Source organism: Hibiscus syriacus, unplaced genomic scaffold (genome assembly GCF_006381635.1).
Source record: "Hibiscus syriacus cultivar Baekdansim isolate YM2019G1 unplaced genomic scaffold, ASM638163v2 tig00110187_pilon, whole genome shotgun sequence".
Lineage (NCBI taxonomy): Eukaryota > Viridiplantae > Streptophyta > Magnoliopsida > Malvales > Malvaceae > Hibiscus > Hibiscus syriacus.
In genome coordinates, this window is record NW_024062618.1 from 2,997,501 (window position 1) to 3,016,170 (window position 18,670).

Here is an 18,670-nt window from a genome sequence, read left to right on the forward strand (position 1 = left end):
CAAGCCAAAAAAGCTTCAATGACGAGGGCTCTCTCAAATCCCATTGCTTCAAGCTTCAAGCCAAAAAAGAAATTGAGGACACAGAGGATCCAAATAAGAATACATAACAGCAGTAGATTTGCCTACCCGTTGGATAGCCTCCTGTTCAGCTGGGGTAACATTGATAGCATGAGGCATATCTTGTTCAGCTTGATCAAATATATCCCTGGAACACAAATTTAAGTCGATATTATTGCCAATGCCAAGTCATCCATATAGCCTGGTGAGATATTCTATACACACTCACCCTTCAGAACCTTCTAGAGGCCCGTTTATTAGCTGAAGAAATTCGGTATTGTGCTCCTGAATTTGTCTTAAAAGCTGAGGGTTTTGCTTCCCCAGCTCCTGTAGCATGGGCTGTAACAAAAATAAATCAATTCCAGAACAATACAATGCTGTTATTTAGATGGTGAAAAACGTAGAAATACAGACCTGTAGAATTTGTGGATTTGATTGTATCATTGAACGCAATGCTTGGAACTAAAATGCAAACAAAGATGCACTTGGCATTTCATGTGTCAGAGAACAAAAAAGCTTCATAGTTAAAGAGAAAGCAAATGATTTAACAGGACTAAACATGTTGGTTGTTTCTGAGAAAATCCAAGGATTCAAGCCCACCAGCATCAGCACCAGCACCAGAAAGTGTTTCCTAGTATCATTTCAGCATGTTAAGAAGGAAAAACATAAACCAGCGCACACTATAATGAACAATAATCTGTGTTCATGACTTAAGTACTTCAAAAGTCCAAGCCTCTTAAGGTTTTACCGTAGGAAACATATTAAAAGGCGATGAATTAGGAGCCCCTACACCAGGAGCTGCACCAGTTTCAGTAGTCTGACTTGTAGGAAAACGAGCCATTGGCACAGCCACTTCTGCTGATTCAGGAATCCCCTGAAGATAAAATCGCATCAGAACTACATCCCAACAATTAAGTAGTTTAGTGTCAGATACAATCATAAAGTTTCATACGGAATACAGATAATCCACTGCTCTTTCCGGATTGTTATAAGCAGCTCTAAGTGCACGAGTTACTGTTTCTTTGTCCCAGTTGCCACCACCCATATTTATCAGTTGTTGGACAGTTTGTTCAAGATTAGTTCCAGGAACTAAAATGGAAGCAGCTTGACTATAATTATCGGTACTTGGACTGTATCAAGAAAAACCTTTCCTCATTACTTTCACAACATTAAGACAATATAAGAGGTGTGGTATAGGGAAGAAAACGCAGCAATATGCATTCTTTTGAAGAGACAAATTACAAAAGAAGGAAAAATTAATCAGATAACACCTGGCAGTTTCTCTCTATGTCTAGAGTGAGAGGAAAATATTCCTAGCATTGTCAATGGATACAATCTCAGATGAAACATAGAGCTGCTTACACAGCAAGAAAGCAACTGATTCAAACAATTCCAATCGATAAAGCAAACAGAAAATGAAGTGATTATCTTTCTGTTGACAGTTGTACTGCTGAGTTCTATAAAAGAAATTGAAATGTAGAATTCAGTTTATCAAAACTTCTCTTATAGAGCCAGCCTGGTTGAAGTAATGTGACCTTCACAGCCAAACATATGCACAGGGAAGTAATACGTGACTGAAACTTCTTAGGTAAAAGTTAGGTATGTTCAACACAAACAAAAAGGGATATGAAGGGCACTGCAAAATGCAAATATTAAGTGATATTCTGCTTCCTCACCAGCAAAGCTGAAATTTTTATTTTTTATTGGAAATACCAACCAAAAGGAAATCAAAGTACTATCAAACATCTATTTTATTCTCTTCTTTCCTCGGTAAAAGTCAATCTTAAGTGGTTCTAAACACATGCCTATCATGAAAATTAATGTTGTGAGATTCATGCACATAATTTCATACATCTATTAGCCTAATAAACAAGTATTTAGAAGATAGACATCACATACTTAGTTGTTGCAGCATCGGAAGTAGATGTGGTGCCCTTCGAAGCCCTACAGTAAAAGAATTCACAACACGCATAAGATAAATGTAGCTGGACTTAAAACAGGCCATGTTTTGTGGGAGGGAGAAAATTAGTAGAATGAATTTACGGTGCTTGTGCAGAAGCTTCTGGGGTAGTGGTAGGATTAGAAACAGGCGCAGTTGTAGATGGAATTGATGAAGCAGGCTGTCAGGTAAGACAAGGATAAAGTTGTTTATATTCTGATTTGAAATTGAAATAAGAAGTGTAACTGCATCATGATGCTCAACCTAATAGAAACAAATCAAAAGAATATGATTACCTGGGCAGATGAGGCCCCAGCTGAACCCGAAGACTTGCTCTTTAAGAACATCCAAACAACTGAAAGTAAGTAAGAATACTACAAATGCATGTATCATGCTAAACCATAAATTTCTAAATCCATTCAGAAATATCGAACTAATCTAGAACGTACAAGAAGGTAGCTAAAATGGAAACCATGAAACATAAGAATACTACAAATGCATGTATCATGCTAAACCATAAATTTCTAAATCCATTCAGAAATATCGAACTAATCTAGAACGTACAAGAAGGTAGCTAAAATGGAAACCATGAAACACTCCATACTGCTAGTCAAAAATTTACTTTTCCTTTGAAAAACATCAAGCTTTAGATGAAGCCCAAGACTTTTAACAAACGCCTCTCAACATTGCTATATAACCCACATAGGTATATTATACTCAAAACAACCAAAACAGCTTGATACAAGGTAATGCAAGAAGGCCAACTTAACCAAAAAAACAAACTTGTTATCTGAACATTACAATACTCGAAACTTGGTGGGGAAAAAGTAACAGTTTAAGAAGAAAAATTATACCTTGCTAAGCATGACAACAAGAAAACCATCCTCGGAGACTTTATTATCAGCTATGGTAGTTTCATCTTTCAAAACTTTCCCATCGTGAATCAAAAGCTGTTGGCCGCAAGGATAATTGTCTTTCCCTTGTATATCTTCAATGTTTTTCTTCACAGCCATAGCCTAATAAAACATCAAATTTTAAGAGAAAAAGATTGAAACTTTGGTCACAATCTTTAACCCAACAAAAAGAAAAGAAAATGCTAATTGAGAAGATAAGACTGGGAAGTACCGTGTCGTTGGGGTGAACCCTGATTTCAAAGTGGCTACCCTTAAGGGTTTTAACGGTGAGCTTCATTCCGACAAAATGAAACGGAGGCGTTTCAGGTTGGGGAGTGGATCACAGTTCAGGACGAAAGAGAGAGCATCATGGAAAGAGGGTTTTACGGGGATGCAGAGAGAAGTTTCTTTTCTTTTAGTAATTATTTATTTATTTTTTTTAAATGAAACGGAGGGAGCTTTTGTTGCAGACTGATATATATATATATATATATATATATATATTGATAATTCAATTTCTGTTTTGAAAACAATTAATGATACCAAAAGTTTATGTGCATCATACTTACAAAACAAAATAAAACAAAACAAGAGATCGGTTAAGCTATATTCCAAGAATTACATAGGAAAGTATTAATATTATCATACATGTTAATGTTTTTTCTCTCAATTTAATACCTACTAATTCTTTGATGCAAATAAAAAGTTCATCGGTAGATCTTGATCTTCCTTGAAAGATTCTTCGATTACGCTCCTATCACAAAATATATATTCTAACCCACCAAGCAAATTTTAAAATAATAGAAATAAGGGACTTGCCTTTTCAAGAATTGCATGTCCAAACAATCATGTCCTCCCAAGAAGAAATAGATTTCTTTAACCCATTATGTTGTAAAATGACCTCCCATAAATTAGAAGCCGTGGGACATTCAAAGAACAAATGAGACTGAGTTTCCAGTGCAGCATTACAAAGGACACAATCCCCAAAAGTGATAATTTCTATTCGTTGGAGTCAATCACGAGTTAGGAGTCGATCAAGAATTGCCATCCACTCAATTATACTAAGTTTAGAAATATGGAGTGGGAACCAGATCAAGGTGTGCCATGAAACTTTATTCGCATTCATCATCATTTCCTGCCAAATATCTCTTATGGTGATGGTTCTGTTCGTGATTGCTGGTAAAGCTTCTGATCGAAGTTTAAAGATTCTGTTGAAACTCCAACAGTAATTAGGACCCCCTTCAATGTGCCAGAAGTTGTTCTCCTTTAGCACATATGTTTTGATCCAAGCAACCCATAGCGATCCCTCTCCTGCAAGGATATTCTTCATGAGTTTTAGTACTTAAACTATTACTTTTATTCTATTTCGATACTTAATTTTTTTTTATTTCAAACTTATACCTAATATTTAGTTTAAGCTTCCTTTTAGTATCCTGATGTTAAAAAATTAATAGAATTGTTGAGGTGATATTTTTTAATTTTTTCATTGATGATGTGACATTATATTATGGTGACACGTCAATATTACATTACTGTTTAGTTTTTAACACTGAGATACCAAAATAAAATCTAATCTAAATACTAGGTATGATTTAAAAAAATAAAATTTGGATACTAAGACAAATTAAAATTAATAATTTAGATACTAAACATGTAGTTTACCTTTAATTTAATATAAAGGATAATGGAAAAAGAGTCTTAAAAGTTTGTATTTTTTTAATTGTGATTTTAAATTTTCTTTTTGATAATTTAAGTCTTAAAGCTTAATGAAAATTTAAGTGCTCAAATTTTATCTTTTGTTTATTTTAGATGTTTATTTTTTTTTTGGTTTAATGTAAGTGTCTAATATTTTTATTATTATTTTTGTTAGTGTTTATATCGTAACGGTAGTTACAAAAAACGTTATTTGACAATTTATATATTTTTAAAAAATTTATTTTTAAAAATTAAGATGATTATTAATTTTTAAAAAATTCTAAATTTTTTTAAATCAAAAATCCTAAAATCTCTAATTTCAAACTCATTCCATTATTGTTGACTATTTCCAACTATCAACTCCATCATTAAACAGCTACTCATCCGTCGTTTACAAAAATTGTCAACAGTTGTGATTGATTTATCCCTTAGTTTTTTAGAAAAAATTGAGCAAAGGACATTTTAGCAACTTCATTAATAGTTGGGAATGGCTTTGAAATTTTCCCCTTTTTTGTCTAATTTTTTAAATATTTTTTGAAACATTCCTATTTTTCTTATTATATTCGTAAATAAGTCCAAATAATTCAGCCTGGAAGAACCGCACAATGGAAAAAGAATAATAAATAAGAAAAGAAGGGGAAAATAGAAAAGAAAATAATAGGAATGGAAGAGAGATGGATCGATGAAAAGACAGAGAAACCATAGTTCTAAACGGGATTTCTCTCATTTCCGCATGCAAACGTTATTTTATTTATTTCTCAGTTTGAGCGGTGATCCGATAGCCTCGCTGTCTCTCTGTATCTTCCTTTCACAATAACGCAAACAACAACAATAACATGCTCTCCCTCTATTCAATGCCTCCTTTACTTACACCCATTGCTTTCTTTTCACTTCTCTCATGTGAATGTCTATACATTGCTCATTAATCATTATTTCCCCCCTTCAACCTTTTGCTTCCATGGGTATTCAAATCATGCTCCGTGTAAAAGTCTTTTCTAACCCACATCATTTTTTTTCTAACAATATTATGCTTCATGTTTCCTTGTTTCTTTTATGCGGATGAATTTTATTTTTGATTACAGGATGTGGGTTCTAATCATCTGCTACATTTTTCAGTGTTTCAATAGACTTCAGGTTGGTTTATTGGTTTACTTGTTTTTACGGGGCCGGGCAACTTGGATCATGTATTTAAATTTCGGTTACAGTCGCCTTTTCGATTGCTTTGCATGCGATCAGTGGGTGCTATTGCGGTCATGGTCGGTATCTCGCCGTTATTTCGATAACAACTACTATTTAAGTCCCTGGCTTGGATTATTTATATGGCATATAATCAAATGCACATGCATTTATTGTATTCAAATGGTATTTTTTTATTAAATACTTTTGTTGTATATTGTTAAAAAAATGGTATTCCTTTTGGGATCTCTTTCCAGATACCTGAACCACCTTTGCTTGCTCTTTAAGAGAAATTGAGGTTAGCTATTAATAAACATACATGCTAGTTTTAATATGCTGCAATTCGTTTAAAAAAAAAATTAATATGGCTTTGTTTTGAATTTTATCTTATGCCCTTTTGAGATCACCTGCCAAGTTTTTTTAAGATTGAAAGCTGTGTTTTTTTTGTGGGGTTCTATGACAGTGAAGGAGAGATCTAAATTATAATGGTGAAGAAGAAGTATCCAATTGGGCCAGAGTTTTATACACTGCATGAGGCGATTGGACAGGGCGTTAGTGCTTCTGTGCACCGTGCTGTCTGTTTACCCTTCGACGAGGTTGTTGCAATCAAAATTCTTGACTTTGAACGTGATAACTGTGATCTGGTAAATCCTTCATTCTAATTCTGCCATTGTTTTTATCTCTCAAGAGTTTAATTCAATTTTGGTTCATCTTCAGCTATATGCATTTTGATGGTTTGTTATCTAATTGGGATTAATTTTTTTGCAAAAAAAGTATGGATATCTATCAACAGTTTGAGATTTTATTTTCTGAAAAAGAAGCATTGATATTTTAATGGCCCTTTTTCCTTTTAACTCGAACGTCAACTATTGTTTTCTCATGGTCCATACAACACATCGTTCGTTAACATTTTCTTCTCAATGGTGTATTCAAATGATCTCCATTGCTTACTTGAGCTTGATTGAAGGCTCGGAATTTTCTTCTTGATTAGGTAGTTACTGCTTGTTAATATCTGGTGAACAGCATATATAGGTAGATTTTTAACGGACACAGATCGAGGTTCATGTAGCGATAAGACCTCTCCTTCAATAGAAGGTGCAAATGATGGTGCAATTGGTCATTTCAAATTCAATAGATTTGTTGAACTTTTTATATTGTTGGTTAAAAGATATAGGTCCATAGTATTTGTAGGATTAGTGCTAGAACAAATATGTATACACACACACGCATATATATACATACACATATTAATTTAAATGTAGCTGGCATAATTTGAGTTTGATCAAGTGCTTTTGCATCAAATATGATTGTTCCAAAATCTTCATACTAGTTCTGCCTTTTCTTTAAAGGTCTTTTGTTTTTCTTTTCATGTTTGCATTCTGCCAATGATAATAACTAGTTCTTTTGATATTATTCTCCTGATGGGGTTTGCAGAACAATGTTTTTCATGAGGCACAAACAATGGTCTCGGTTGAACATCCAAATGTTCTTAAATCACATTGCTCCTTCGTCAGTGATCATAATCTATGGGTTGTCATGCCATACATGGCTGGGGGATCTTGTCTCAATATACTGAAGGTTGCATATCCTGATGGTTTTGAGGAGGTAGTTATAGCAACAATACTTCGTGAAGTGTTGAAAGGTTTAGAGTATCTTCATCATCATGGGCATATACATCGGGATGTTAAAGTAAGTACTTGGTCTTCATCATGGTCTAGAGCTGCTGTGAGTGCCCTTATTACTTCTAGTACTTGTTGCCGTTTGTTGCGTAATTTGTACTCAACAATTGTAATCCTTGTGTTTTTAAACTGAGTTCTCAACGATTAGGTTTATTTCATCTGAATTCTATATAATTGATAAGTTTAATTTAGCGAGGTAAGATTTCTGCAATATACATGTATATATTATATTTGAGTTGGTTATTTAGTATTGGAGCTAGAACAAGTGATCTTGATTACTGGGTGATGAACTCCAATACTTTTCATAAAAGCTTCCATAGTTGTTTCTCATGTAAAAGTGAAATACTTTGGTTCTTAGTTCCTCAATGATCTCTCCATTAGGCTGGGAATATTCTAATCGACTCACGTGGTGCAATCAAGCTGGGAGACTTTGGTGTTTCGGCTTGCATGTTTGATTCAGGTGATAGGCAACGCATGCGGAATACATTTGTGGGGACACCTTGCTGGTATGTCTGCATTCCATTGAGTTGGTAGTTCTTAGATAGGAATCCTGAGTGCCAAATAATTACGTGATTCACTCAAGCTAACATCTCTTTATTAATCATAAAAAATCTAGATTACAGAACAATCAGCTTAATTCTATTCATAAAGCATCTTAGTTTTGAAGAGATTTCTCATTGACATAAAGGATAGTATGTAATGTCCTGTAACTTGTAAGAGTGTCAAAGGTTTAATGCTTCATATCTTTTATGAACTAATTTTCCCTCCATCATTTCAGGATGGCACCTGAGGTTATGGAGCAAGTGCGTGGTTATGATTTCAAGTCAGTTTATTGTTTTCTCAAGAATGTATTTCTGATTCAGGCTCCTTAGATGGTATCATTTTGATGGTTATTTGGCAAAATCTCTGCAGGGCGGATATCTGGTCATTTGGAATAACTGCACTTGAGCTCGCTCATGGCCATGCTCCTTTCTCGAAATATCCCCCAATGAAGGTGGATTGCTTTTGTGACCCCACCTTCATACAAACACAATCATATACTGGACACCAAAAGTTATTCTGATTTAAAGAACATCTCTTGTTCTTAGGTACTGCTTATGACCTTGCAAAATGCACCACCAGGCCTGGATTATGAAAGAGATGGTAAATTTTCTAAGGTAGGCTTAACCAATCCAATATTCTTAGTTGTTGGGTCTAATTTTAGATTAACATGATGTGTTCATCTTGTGTTTCTCTTCTCCTTCAGTCTTTCAAGCAAATGATAGCTAGCTGCTTGGTGAAAGATCCTTCAAAAAGGCCTACTTCAAAGAATTTACTAAAACATTCTTTTTTTAAGCAAGCAAGGTCAAATGATTATGTTGCACGGACGCTTCTAGATGCATTGCCCCCTCTCGGTGTCCGTATCCAGGAATTGAAGGTTAGCCTGCTACTTTCGAGCTTATCACTCTTAATTTGTATCAGTAAGCCTTACATTATGTTTCAGTTTCTTAGACTTACAGCTACTATCATTTTGGAAAATAGAGAAAGGAAGAAGATATGCTTGCACAAAAGAAAATGCCTGATGGTCAAAAGGAAGAATTATCTCAGGTTAGAACTTTCAAAATTCACCTTTATATTGTGGTTATCACTAAGTCATGATTTTTGAATTCAAACTTTTGGTTGGCTTACGATTACATGGATTAAATACTGGAGTGAGGGTTTTGGACTTCAATATTATACTAGTGATCTATGCTTGGCAATGAGAAAGTGCATATCTAATATGGGAATTATATGTCTCCTACATGTATTTCACACTATTTGTCCTAGATTGGATGTTCTAGTTTCTTACTTGCCGGTGTAATTTCTTGTACAACCATGTCTAGTGTCTGGGATTTTCAAGATCTAAGTTCATGATTTGCCTGTGATTTTGTAATCATGAGCAGAATGAATATAAACGTGGGATAAGTGGATGGAATTTCAATCTTGAAGATATGAAAACTCAGGCTTCTCTGGTATAGTATGGTCACGTTCCTTTTCCTTTTGATAAACCCTTTATGTTATGTTTGGAAACAAGGATTTGAAAATCAGAATTTGGATTTCATTTGCTATGTAAATTACGAGTGAAATGCATGCGTTATGCATAAATTTGTTAAAATGAAATATGAATATGTATTTGAAAGTCATAAAAACATGAATTTGAAATTCACAAACTACTTATGGTAACGTTGGAAGCTTGGATTTCACAATTTGGATTTCGTTTTCCAAGATAGCGTAAATTGAGTAATAAAATGCTTAAAAATGCAACATTTACTAGTATTTCTCGAATCCATGGATTTGTTAGATGCCTATTTAGTAGTGATTTTGAAATCCCTACTATAAATTTGGATTTGATAAATCCATATCCTTTTACTTTTCAAGTTTATACTCTATTGAATCTTAACTATTTATCTCTAGTGTATACATTTTATTCTTATCATTTACATAGCAAATGAAATCCAAATACATACCTTGAAATCCAAGTTCCCCGAACGGAACATATAGGAATTTCAAATTCACTACTAAATAAGCATCCGACAAATCCAAAATTTTAAAAAATAATCATGAATGTTTTATATGTGTCTTATGACGTAACCAACACTGTTTGAAATCCAAATCCATATTTTGAATTCCAAATTTCCAAACGCAATCCAAGTACATTTATATATTCTTTTCTTTAGTATTTCTACAATTCATCCTATGCTTTCTATCTTCATCAGATTCAGGATGAGGGCCTTATAACTGAAACTAGCCAAGGTGGGAGCTCAAGTTCTTTGTGTACACTTGATGTACAAGATAAACAATTGGAATTTCGGACGTCTTCTCAAGCTACAGATAAGGTATCTCATTATATTATTCTTTTGGCAGGGTTGTTGTGGGAAAGTGGTCTTTATAAGTTCTGTTGTTATATGGTTTGTTGGTCCTTTCTTTTTTTTTCTCCAAGATCTCTTTTGGGTAGTTCATGACTGTCTGGCTTCCACAGGAAGATAATGATCTGGTCCAGAATCAGCCAGCTTCTTTTGCAGCAGTTGAGGCAACAGTAAATTTTACCAGGTATGTTATTTTAGATATTTGACTTTCATGCATGTTGTATTTTTACCTCTTATCTCTTTTCAATCACGTTTGGCCAAAGGAAACTACGATAGTATTCTATAATCATGCTTCTACCATAGAAAATTTTCAGTAGATTCTCATATGTGCCACATTAGGTCTCATAATTTGAATAAGGTTTCATTTAATGGAGGTAATGCTAATAATTATGTTTGTGTTTGATCATCCAGAGTTAGATCTGAAAGATCTAATGATGAATCAAGTGCAGCTACTTCTCTGGAACCAAATTTGATTTCCCCTTATCATGATGTCCGCTCTGAACGTAATTTGGTTGAAAAGCCTGTTTTGGAGTTCAATGGAAAACCTTCTGATAACACGACCAAACTTTCTCATCAAAGGACAGGAACATTTTCAGGGAGCATAAATATACCAGAAACCAATGTTCTTCTAATTAAAGAAAGGTCAGTTTCTTTCAGTTTACTTGTTTGTGATGCTTCTATGTTGCATCAATATTGGAGCAACTTATTTTATTTGTCATTTTGTAAATTTCTTCTACCAAGGATTTGGTCTACGAACTCAGTTTTTTCCAGTTGTACACCAGTGTGATTTTTGAGCTTTGTGAGTCCTAAAGCTATAGAATGTTTGGACTTGGTGCAATATTCCGATATCTGGGAAACATATATCCAAACATGTTTTAAACTAACATATATCTAGGAAAGTACTAAATTATCATCCCATCCACTTTATTTTCACATATGACTTGTAATAGTATTTTATTATATTATATTGTCATCCATGTATAGAGTTTTCATAGCACTCATTTTATGACGTTTTCAGTAATAAGCAAAGCCAGCCCATCAATAGTTCCAGTGGTGATGGTGTGTCGATTCCTGCTGGAGAGGATACTATTTCAGAGCTTTCTTCTAAGGCATCTAAATCACCAGGCTAGTTGTTAATTATTCATTCTCTTCTTTTGTGCAAAAAAAGTCTCCAAGTTCCTTGGTTTTGTTGATGTTTAATTTGCGCTCCTGCCATTTCAATTTGACGCACTTCCCCAATAATAAAGTGTCATTGCAGCAGTGAACAGTTATGATTTTGATGAGAAAGTAAATGAGAAAGTAAAGCCACCGGTTGTTCAGCAAAGAGGACGTTTTAAAGTTACATCCGAGAATGTTCATTTGGAAAAGGTGATTTAGATCTTTTTGGTTTGGTGGTTGGTTCTCTTGTTCATAGAAGATATGGACTCAACTTCTCTTTTCAGGTTGTCGCACCTCCTGCACTTCCAAAGAGTCACAGCATGAAGGTTCGTAATTCGGAGGTCGGCACATGTTTGCCTAATTGCCTATTAGACCCCAACCGTAGCACCCCACCTTATAGTTCTCTAGTAAATGCATGACTAGGTATTTGACTAGATGTATAAGAGATTGACTTGCGTTCCTCACAAGCTTTTGTGTCACTGTAACAAGTAAAAGAAGTCATATTGTCACATGCAGAAAACTTGCAGTCCATTATGAATCATCATGTAACTGGCTTGTGCCTTATTCAGCATCAACAAGTAGATGATGAATTCTTTCTCCAGAGTAGAATAACTTACTATTACTTCCCCTGATAGGGTTTCATAAGATTTTGGCATATAACGCTTGGAAATTTTTGAATCTTTAAAGTAGAAATATAGTTAGTTATCCCTGTTTAACCGAGACCACTATTGTCTTTTTCTTACCAAAGTAATCTCAAAGTCAATACAGGCCATCTGAGAAAAAAACAAAATGTGGGTATAAACCTTTTATATCATCCAAAAAAGAACATATCCATACTCTTATTTTATTGCTTATAAATTATTTAATATAGAAGTCATTGGTTATGCAGGTTCTCATCCCAAATCCTATGTTTTCACTAGGGCCTTCATCTGGTGTCTCGCCGTTAACTCCTGCTGCCGTATCATCAACTCCTGCCGGTGTACCATCAACTCCTGCCACACTATCAACTCCTGCTGGTGTACCATCAACTCCTGCTGCAGTATCAACTCCTTCCGCACCATCAACTCCTGCTGCTGTACCATCTACTCCTGCTGCTGCATCATCAACTTCTGCTGCCACATCACCAACTCCTGCCAGTAGTCTTTTTCCACTGTGCCAGTCTGTTTTGCAGGCAAACATTCTTCAAAGGGTAGGTTAAATGGTTAATCCCATATAATTTACATTATATACATATCTGTCAGCTAATGTCTCTTTACTTGGCATCTTTTTTGTCAACAGGAGAACATTCTCAATGTGATGAAGCACATTTGTGCTGGTGACTCTATAGGTGCTAAAACTAATGCTTCTAAAAGTGCACCTTCTATTCTTATCTTTATAAATTGAAATCAGATGATCTCATATATATATATATATATATTTTCTTCATTACTTAGCCAACCGTGCATTTGAGGGAGTATGCATGCCAGCAGCTAAAGCGGCTGTCACAGAGAAATCTTTGGTAAGTTGTCCAGGGCTCTCCATCATTAAAAGTAAGCCAAGATAATCTCCGAAAAGTGTCTCATACCAAGTAAGTTTCTGAATGTTAATGAATTTGAAACAAGTGATTTTGGCACTCGGGTTGGATCTTTCGTTGGCATAACAGTTAGATATACGTTTAGTTGAGTGGTATGCAGCTTGGGGGGATATATAATAAAAGAGTAGCAGAAAAATATTTTGGTAATTGTGGAAAGTGAAGACCGATATTAAAGTCGAGTTAAATGCATGGTTGAGAACTGGAAAGGTAGTAGTTTGCATGTGTTTCCTACAGGTTGAATATATACCGGAGAATTCCCGTCTCTAATTTTAACTTTCTTTGGCTGGAATCATAAGTAGGCTATAACATACTCAACCATATATGACATTTCCAACCTTCTCTTGAAACTAAGACACTTGGAGGAACCATACTTGACACTTCACACAATAAAAGGAGGAAACATGTTTTTTGAATTGCAGTTGGAAGAAGCTCATGATCGAGAGAAGGAGTTACGTCATGAAATAGCCGAGTTACAGTGGAGGTATTTCGATGCCATTTGTTTTTGTTTTTTCTTTCGTCCAAATTTCACCATTCGAAATGAAAAAAAAAACTTGGCTTAAACCTTGGTTTTCTATATGTGTAGGCTTATTTATGCCCAAGAAGAACTGCAGAAATACAAAACAGAGAATGCAGAGGTTAGTTTTTGAAACACTTTGCTCATCTGTTTCCACTCTTCATACTTCAACTATAACAGCCGATTAACCTTCAAATTCCAGGTGTAATGAAGCAGCTGTTTCTTAAACCATATGATTCCAAGTAACAACAGCCAGCAAAATAAAATGATATAAACAAATATAGTTTGCTTCACTTTGCATTGGCTGAAATGAAAATTTACTTTGAAGCCTTCGACTTGTACATTTCTGTTATACATTTTATTCATATAAGTTGAAAATAGTAAATGTAGCTTGAGGGATGTTTTTCTACTCCTTGATTTGTTTACCCATTGTTGGCATCTTTTGGTAAAATTGATTGCATGTTTTTCACTTGGATGATAATCCAAGTTCAAAATTGATTTTGTTATTCCATTAATTGATAGCTCCTCAAGTAAAATTTTATTACGGACTTAAAAGTAAATTTATCAAGTGATCTCAGTGATATTATTTAGAGATTCCAAGTTCAAAAAATTATGTTTATAGGATGTGTATAAAATTTCTAAATAATTATTACCTTAATACGTACGTCTAATTAGTGTGTCCAATTCAATACTATTCACTCAGTAACCATTAGTAATATTGATACTATGTTTAATATCGATATCTTATAAATATGATTCACTTAATATTTATATTTAATATTTAATTTTGACATCGATATCAAGTCTCATGTCCAGATATCAACACTTATTTTGAAAATTGAATAATTACGCTTTTAATCCTTCTAATATATATGCCATGTGATTATATGACATATTTTGAGTATTTATTTATAAATATTTAGAATAAGTTAAAACCTAATAGAAAATATAATGATAATATCATATTTGATATTTGTATTTTAAAGATATTTAATGTAATACTTGTCCTTTGAAAAAGTGTCCTATATGATACTTTTACTTGATAAAATGTCCATTTTAGTACATGTATTTTTAAAATATTTAATATGATATTTATACTTTCTCAAAATATCTACTGCGGTATTTGAACTATCATTTTATGTATTATTATGGTACTTGAATTAACACGGAAAATAAATGAACGCACATAAACTAGTTTCTTCGTGTATTATCATGTAGGCACTATAGTAATTCACAAAATGATAGTTTGAATATCATATTACATATTTTGTCAAAGTTTATATACCGTATCAAATATTTTAAAATATATGTTATCACATTAGATATTTTATCAAAGTAAACGTATCACATTAGACAGCTTAAAAGTACAAGTGTCACATTCAACATTCAATATGACCTTATCCCAAAATATATCAAATTAATTAAGATATATTGTAGTATTAATATATATTTTAAATAATTCATGTGCAAATACATATAATAAAAATAAAATAGAGAAAAGTTTTGTATTCATTTTTATTGATATTAAGCATCAACTAATAGTTTTAGAACTTATATAATTAGAAAGTCAAGTTACAAGAGTGGCGTGGAAACTGGCATCTGGCTTTAACAGTTGAAAACAATCCACATGTTTATTATTTGCACCATTTGTTTCCTCTAATTTAGTAGAAATACACTCAAACCTGCAAATATAGACTTCATGTTTTCATATAAATCCTTTGTTATTACCTTCGTTCTAAGTACTAACATCTTCTGACAAAAAAATAAAATAAAAATAAATAAATAAAACGAGTAAATAGCAGCTTCGTATTCCTTCAATTATTACATCAAATGTCTCCCATGGCTTCTCCAGCTGCTGAACTTTCCTTTAGCTTTTTACTTCTCTTATCAGCTGCTGATGCTGCTAATAATATTGACATCAACAAGATTCTCGGCGCCTACCCTGGTTTCTCAGACTTCAACAAGTTGCTGACTCAAACCGGCGTTGCTTATGAGATCAACCAGCAGCCGAGTTGCACTGTTCTTGTCGTCGACAATGCTCATATGTCCGAGCTTTCAGGCCTATCGCCGGATGCAGAGAAGAACACCTTGAGCCTCCAGGTTGTGCTTGAGTATTACGATGAAACGAAGCTGAGGAACATGAATTTCAAGAGACCACTGCTTCTCACCACGCTTTACCAGCAGAGTGGGAAAGCTCAACACCACCAAGGTTTCTTGAAAATGAAAACTGAGGGCAGTGGTCAAGTGGCGTTTGGATCAGCTGCTCCTGGTTCTTACCTTGATACCACGTTTGTTAAACAAATTGTTACTGTACCTGATCGTGTTTCGGAACTACAAGTCAGCGATATTATAAATGGTACCCGTGCTTCTTCAAATTCAGCTTCACCAGCTTCCCTTCCTAAAGCTTCTTCTCCCAGGAAGGCACTAACACTACCACTAGCACCAGCAGCAGCAGTTCCTAGTCTTGTCGAGACTCCGGCTCTGTCCCCAATTACTCCAACCGAGTTGCCAGGTGCTCCTGCTTCTGCTCCTGCTCCTTCTGATGCATCTGTTGGTTATGAGGATTATGTTGCATCCACCATTCTTACGGTTTCACTTGGGCTTGGTTTCTTCTTACTATGATTTGACGAGGATAAAATAAGAGGAGAAAGTTTGGATTCTTTTATATTTGGATTTTTGGTTTGTACTCATCCTACTATGATGGGATGTTCCACTTTTTCAAAATGATCATAAAATCAAGCTTCCTGTTTCTAATATTGTTTTAGTTGCAAATTTAACAAGTGAATGTCTCATTAGTTATCATCATTCCATTCCATTTGCACAAATTCTTCTAACTTTGGAAAAATTAATGCATTAAACAAAGAGACATTGTAGCCACGTAACCAAAAGATCTCATGCTAATAATAGTAATAAAGAACCAATATATAGATATTATTACATAAAAGGAAAGTAATTCAAACCAAAGAATCATACCATATAAACATGAGATAATTAATCATATTAGAATGTAACCCTAAAATGTGGAGGTTAAATTTGTATATTTATTCAAAATTCTGAGCAAAATAATGGAATACGTAAATACTAAGGGATAAGTATATTTTTGTACCACTTAAAAAAAGTCATGCCATCATTTTTATAAACGATTTAACAAAGAGTAAAAAAAAATAACAGATGAAAAACGTTGGTGACTAAATTGATTTTTTTATAATTTGGTGACTAAAATAAAAAAAACACTAATAGTTAAGTGAGCAATAGTGTAATCAGTTTGGTATTGATTTTAAAAAATGATTTTAAAAAGTGATGTGAAAAAACTACTTTTTAAAAATATTTTTGAAAAATGCAGTTTTAAATTTTGATTGTATTTCTATTTTAGTCACCAAATTATTAGTGTATTTCTATTTTAGTCACCCAATTTATTTTGTTCACAACGTCGAAATTTAAACATCTGATCTTATTTAAGGATTTAATACCTTATACCACTAGATCAACTCTGTTGATAGCTGATTTATTAGATAATTTGTGTTTATGGTCATGCTCACGAATTTACATTTCTTTAGTTCCAATAGGGCTGAAGTGAAACTTCCAATTAATTCATTTGTGAAGTAGAATGATGATGGTTACGTGGTATTCATTTCTTCTGATTGTAGCTAAAAACATAGATAGAAACAAGAAGCCTGAATTTATTAGCATTTCAAAAAATTGGAATTACAGCTCCGGGTGAAAACAAACCAAAAATTCAAAGATTTAATGAACCTAAAGTTTCCCCTCTTGTTTCATCTACTCAAACCATCGTAAACAATAACCAAGCGCAAGTGAAAATCAAAAGAATGGTAGATGCCAGATAATCCCCACAAGGTACAGATACATCAGACTTATGTTCATCACTACCAGGACCAGGAGCATCAGCATCTGGCGGCGATGCATCGGTTGCTTTAGTCTTCGACGGAGCCGGAGACTTTCTGTTGTCCTCTTCGTCAAGACTAGGTGTAGGTGCTGGAGCTGGTGCTAGTACCTTCCTCGGAGGAGGAGCATATGCGGGAGCGTTTGTTGGAGAAGATGAAACCGAGGCTATATCGATGAGATTGCTGATTTGCAGCACTGAAAGGTCATAAGGTTTTGAAGTAACTTGTTTAACGAGTTGAGCTTCAAGGTGAGAGTTTGGAGACGATGATGCAAAAACCACGGCACTCTTTCCCGTGTTCATCATGTTCAAGAACCCTACCTGATTGCGTGCTTTCCCGGTTTGTTGGTAGAGCGTGGTGAGAATCTTTGCTGTTTTGGAATGCGATTTGTTGAGCTTGGCTTCATCGTAATAATCGAGCACAACATGCACGCTCAAGACCATCTTCTTTGTTTCCATGGGTCGGCCATAAAGTGAACCCAAATTACCATTCGAAACAACAAGAAGAGTGACGGTTTGCTTGCTGTTGATTTCGTCGGCGACGCCCGTTTCGTTCAACATGTTGACGAAGTCGGAGAACTCCGAGTAGCTGCTCAGGGACTTGCCGATGTCTAACTTAGCTGCGGCAGAAGCTAATAAGAGAAAGAAAAATGCAACAGATGGAGAAGACATGGGGAACTTTTTTTTGTTTGATTGTAATTTGAGGAAGATGAAGTTGTTGGTGTTTCAGACAAGGGTGCAAGAACGGGTTTATATACAAAACATGGTGATACCAATTCAAGCCTAATATTGGTAAGTTTGAGTTTATTTCGACCAAATAAGTGGAATTTCAGTTTTGGTCAGAGAAACAAAGAGAGCAATACAGTAAATGTGTGGGTACTTTTAATCGGAACCAAATGCATGTTTGTTCCCACACCCGTTAATATAATTCAATGATATTTCAAATTATTTTTCATTTAAAGCTATATAGTCATGATATTATAAATGATGATAGGTTAGAAAAAACATGTTTTACATCTCATGTTAATAATATTATATCTTACAAACATATTATTATGAAAAAGATTTTAATAAGTATTCTAAATTAATATTGTGTCTTCTTATGATTGAGAAAATGACGAAGTCTTATTCTACTGACTCTATGAAGTGAATGTGACATCTTATAATAAAAAAAGAAGATAAGACTAACAATCGTGGTCA

General features: G+C 34.2%; 4 protein-coding genes across 9 annotated transcripts in view; 2 read left to right on the top strand and 2 right to left on the bottom strand.

The window, feature by feature from the left end:
* Positions 1–3,287, bottom strand: part of LOC120217760 (ubiquitin receptor RAD23b-like) — a 3,398-nt gene extending 111 nt beyond the window's left edge. The window contains exons 1-12 of the mRNA XM_039214833.1: positions 3,122–3,287; positions 2,851–3,012; positions 2,293–2,331; positions 2,101–2,177; positions 1,957–2,001; positions 1,010–1,187; positions 806–931; positions 617–688; positions 472–519; positions 287–396; positions 127–205; positions 1–53 (exon numbers count right to left, since the gene is read on the bottom strand). The exon at positions 1–53 is cut by the window's left edge and continues 111 nt beyond it. Of these exons, the coding sequence (XP_039070764.1) occupies positions 1–53; positions 127–205; positions 287–396; positions 472–519; positions 617–688; positions 806–931; positions 1,010–1,187; positions 1,957–2,001; positions 2,101–2,177; positions 2,293–2,331; positions 2,851–3,012; positions 3,122–3,187 (1,055 nt within the window). The 5' untranslated portion in view covers positions 3,188–3,287. The remainder of the gene's footprint in view (positions 54–126; positions 206–286; positions 397–471; positions 520–616; positions 689–805; positions 932–1,009; positions 1,188–1,956; positions 2,002–2,100; positions 2,178–2,292; positions 2,332–2,850; positions 3,013–3,121) is intronic.
* Positions 3,288–5,449: 2,162 nt separating this feature from the next.
* LOC120217759 (STE20/SPS1-related proline-alanine-rich protein kinase-like) lies at positions 5,450–13,768 on the top strand. Of its 6 annotated transcripts, none has more exons than XM_039214828.1 (22): positions 5,450–5,718; positions 6,018–6,058; positions 6,163–6,404; positions 7,195–7,449; positions 7,821–7,945; positions 8,218–8,262; positions 8,352–8,433; positions 8,528–8,596; positions 8,686–8,856; positions 8,961–9,026; positions 9,362–9,430; positions 10,175–10,294; positions 10,438–10,508; positions 10,736–10,966; positions 11,343–11,449; positions 11,583–11,692; positions 11,767–11,823; positions 12,372–12,453; positions 12,529–12,671; positions 12,761–12,809; positions 12,916–12,980; positions 13,475–13,768. In XM_039214828.1, exons 3-22 carry the CDS (start codon positions 6,246–6,248, stop codon positions 13,613–13,615), a joined length of 2,217 nt encoding a protein of 738 aa, XP_039070759.1. In that variant the 5' UTR covers positions 5,450–5,718; positions 6,018–6,058; positions 6,163–6,245; the 3' UTR covers positions 13,616–13,768. The 6 variants fall into 6 exon arrangements, with proteins under 6 accessions (XP_039070759.1, XP_039070758.1, XP_039070763.1 ...); XM_039214827.1 differs by having other exon boundaries at positions 6,224–6,404; XM_039214832.1 differs by having other exon boundaries at positions 6,224–6,404; positions 7,860–7,945.
* Positions 13,769–15,408: 1,640 nt separating this feature from the next.
* LOC120217418 (fasciclin-like arabinogalactan protein 14) lies at positions 15,409–16,191 on the top strand. Its single transcript, XM_039214518.1, has one exon. The coding sequence runs from the start codon at positions 15,409–15,411 to the stop codon at positions 16,189–16,191; it is 783 nt and encodes a 260-aa protein (XP_039070449.1).
* Positions 16,192–17,350: 1,159 nt separating this feature from the next.
* Positions 17,351–18,142, bottom strand: LOC120217419 (fasciclin-like arabinogalactan protein 14). The gene has a single exon (XM_039214519.1). The coding sequence runs from the start codon at positions 18,140–18,142 to the stop codon at positions 17,351–17,353; it is 792 nt and encodes a 263-aa protein (XP_039070450.1).
* Between the last annotated feature and the right edge of the window lie 528 nt (positions 18,143–18,670).

Bases quoted from the DNA above. Each gene is read 5' to 3' on its own strand.
- LOC120217759 (XM_039214828.1), top strand. From the start codon at position 6,246: ATGGTGAAGAAGAAGTATCCAATTGGGCCAGAGTTTTATACACTGCAT. The intron at 9,027-9,361 runs GTTAGAACTTTC...AATCATGAGCAG, and splicing joins AAAAGGAAGAATTATCTCAG to AATGAATATAAACGTGGGAT. The intron at 11,824-12,371 runs GTCGGCACATGT...TTGGTTATGCAG, and splicing joins TGAAGGTTCGTAATTCGGAG to GTTCTCATCCCAAATCCTAT.
- LOC120217418 (XM_039214518.1), top strand. From the start codon at position 15,409: ATGGCTTCTCCAGCTGCTGAACTTTCCTTTAGCTTTTTACTTCTCTTA.
- LOC120217419 (XM_039214519.1), bottom strand. From the start codon at position 18,142: ATGTCTTCTCCATCTGTTGCATTTTTCTTTCTCTTATTAGCTTCTGCC.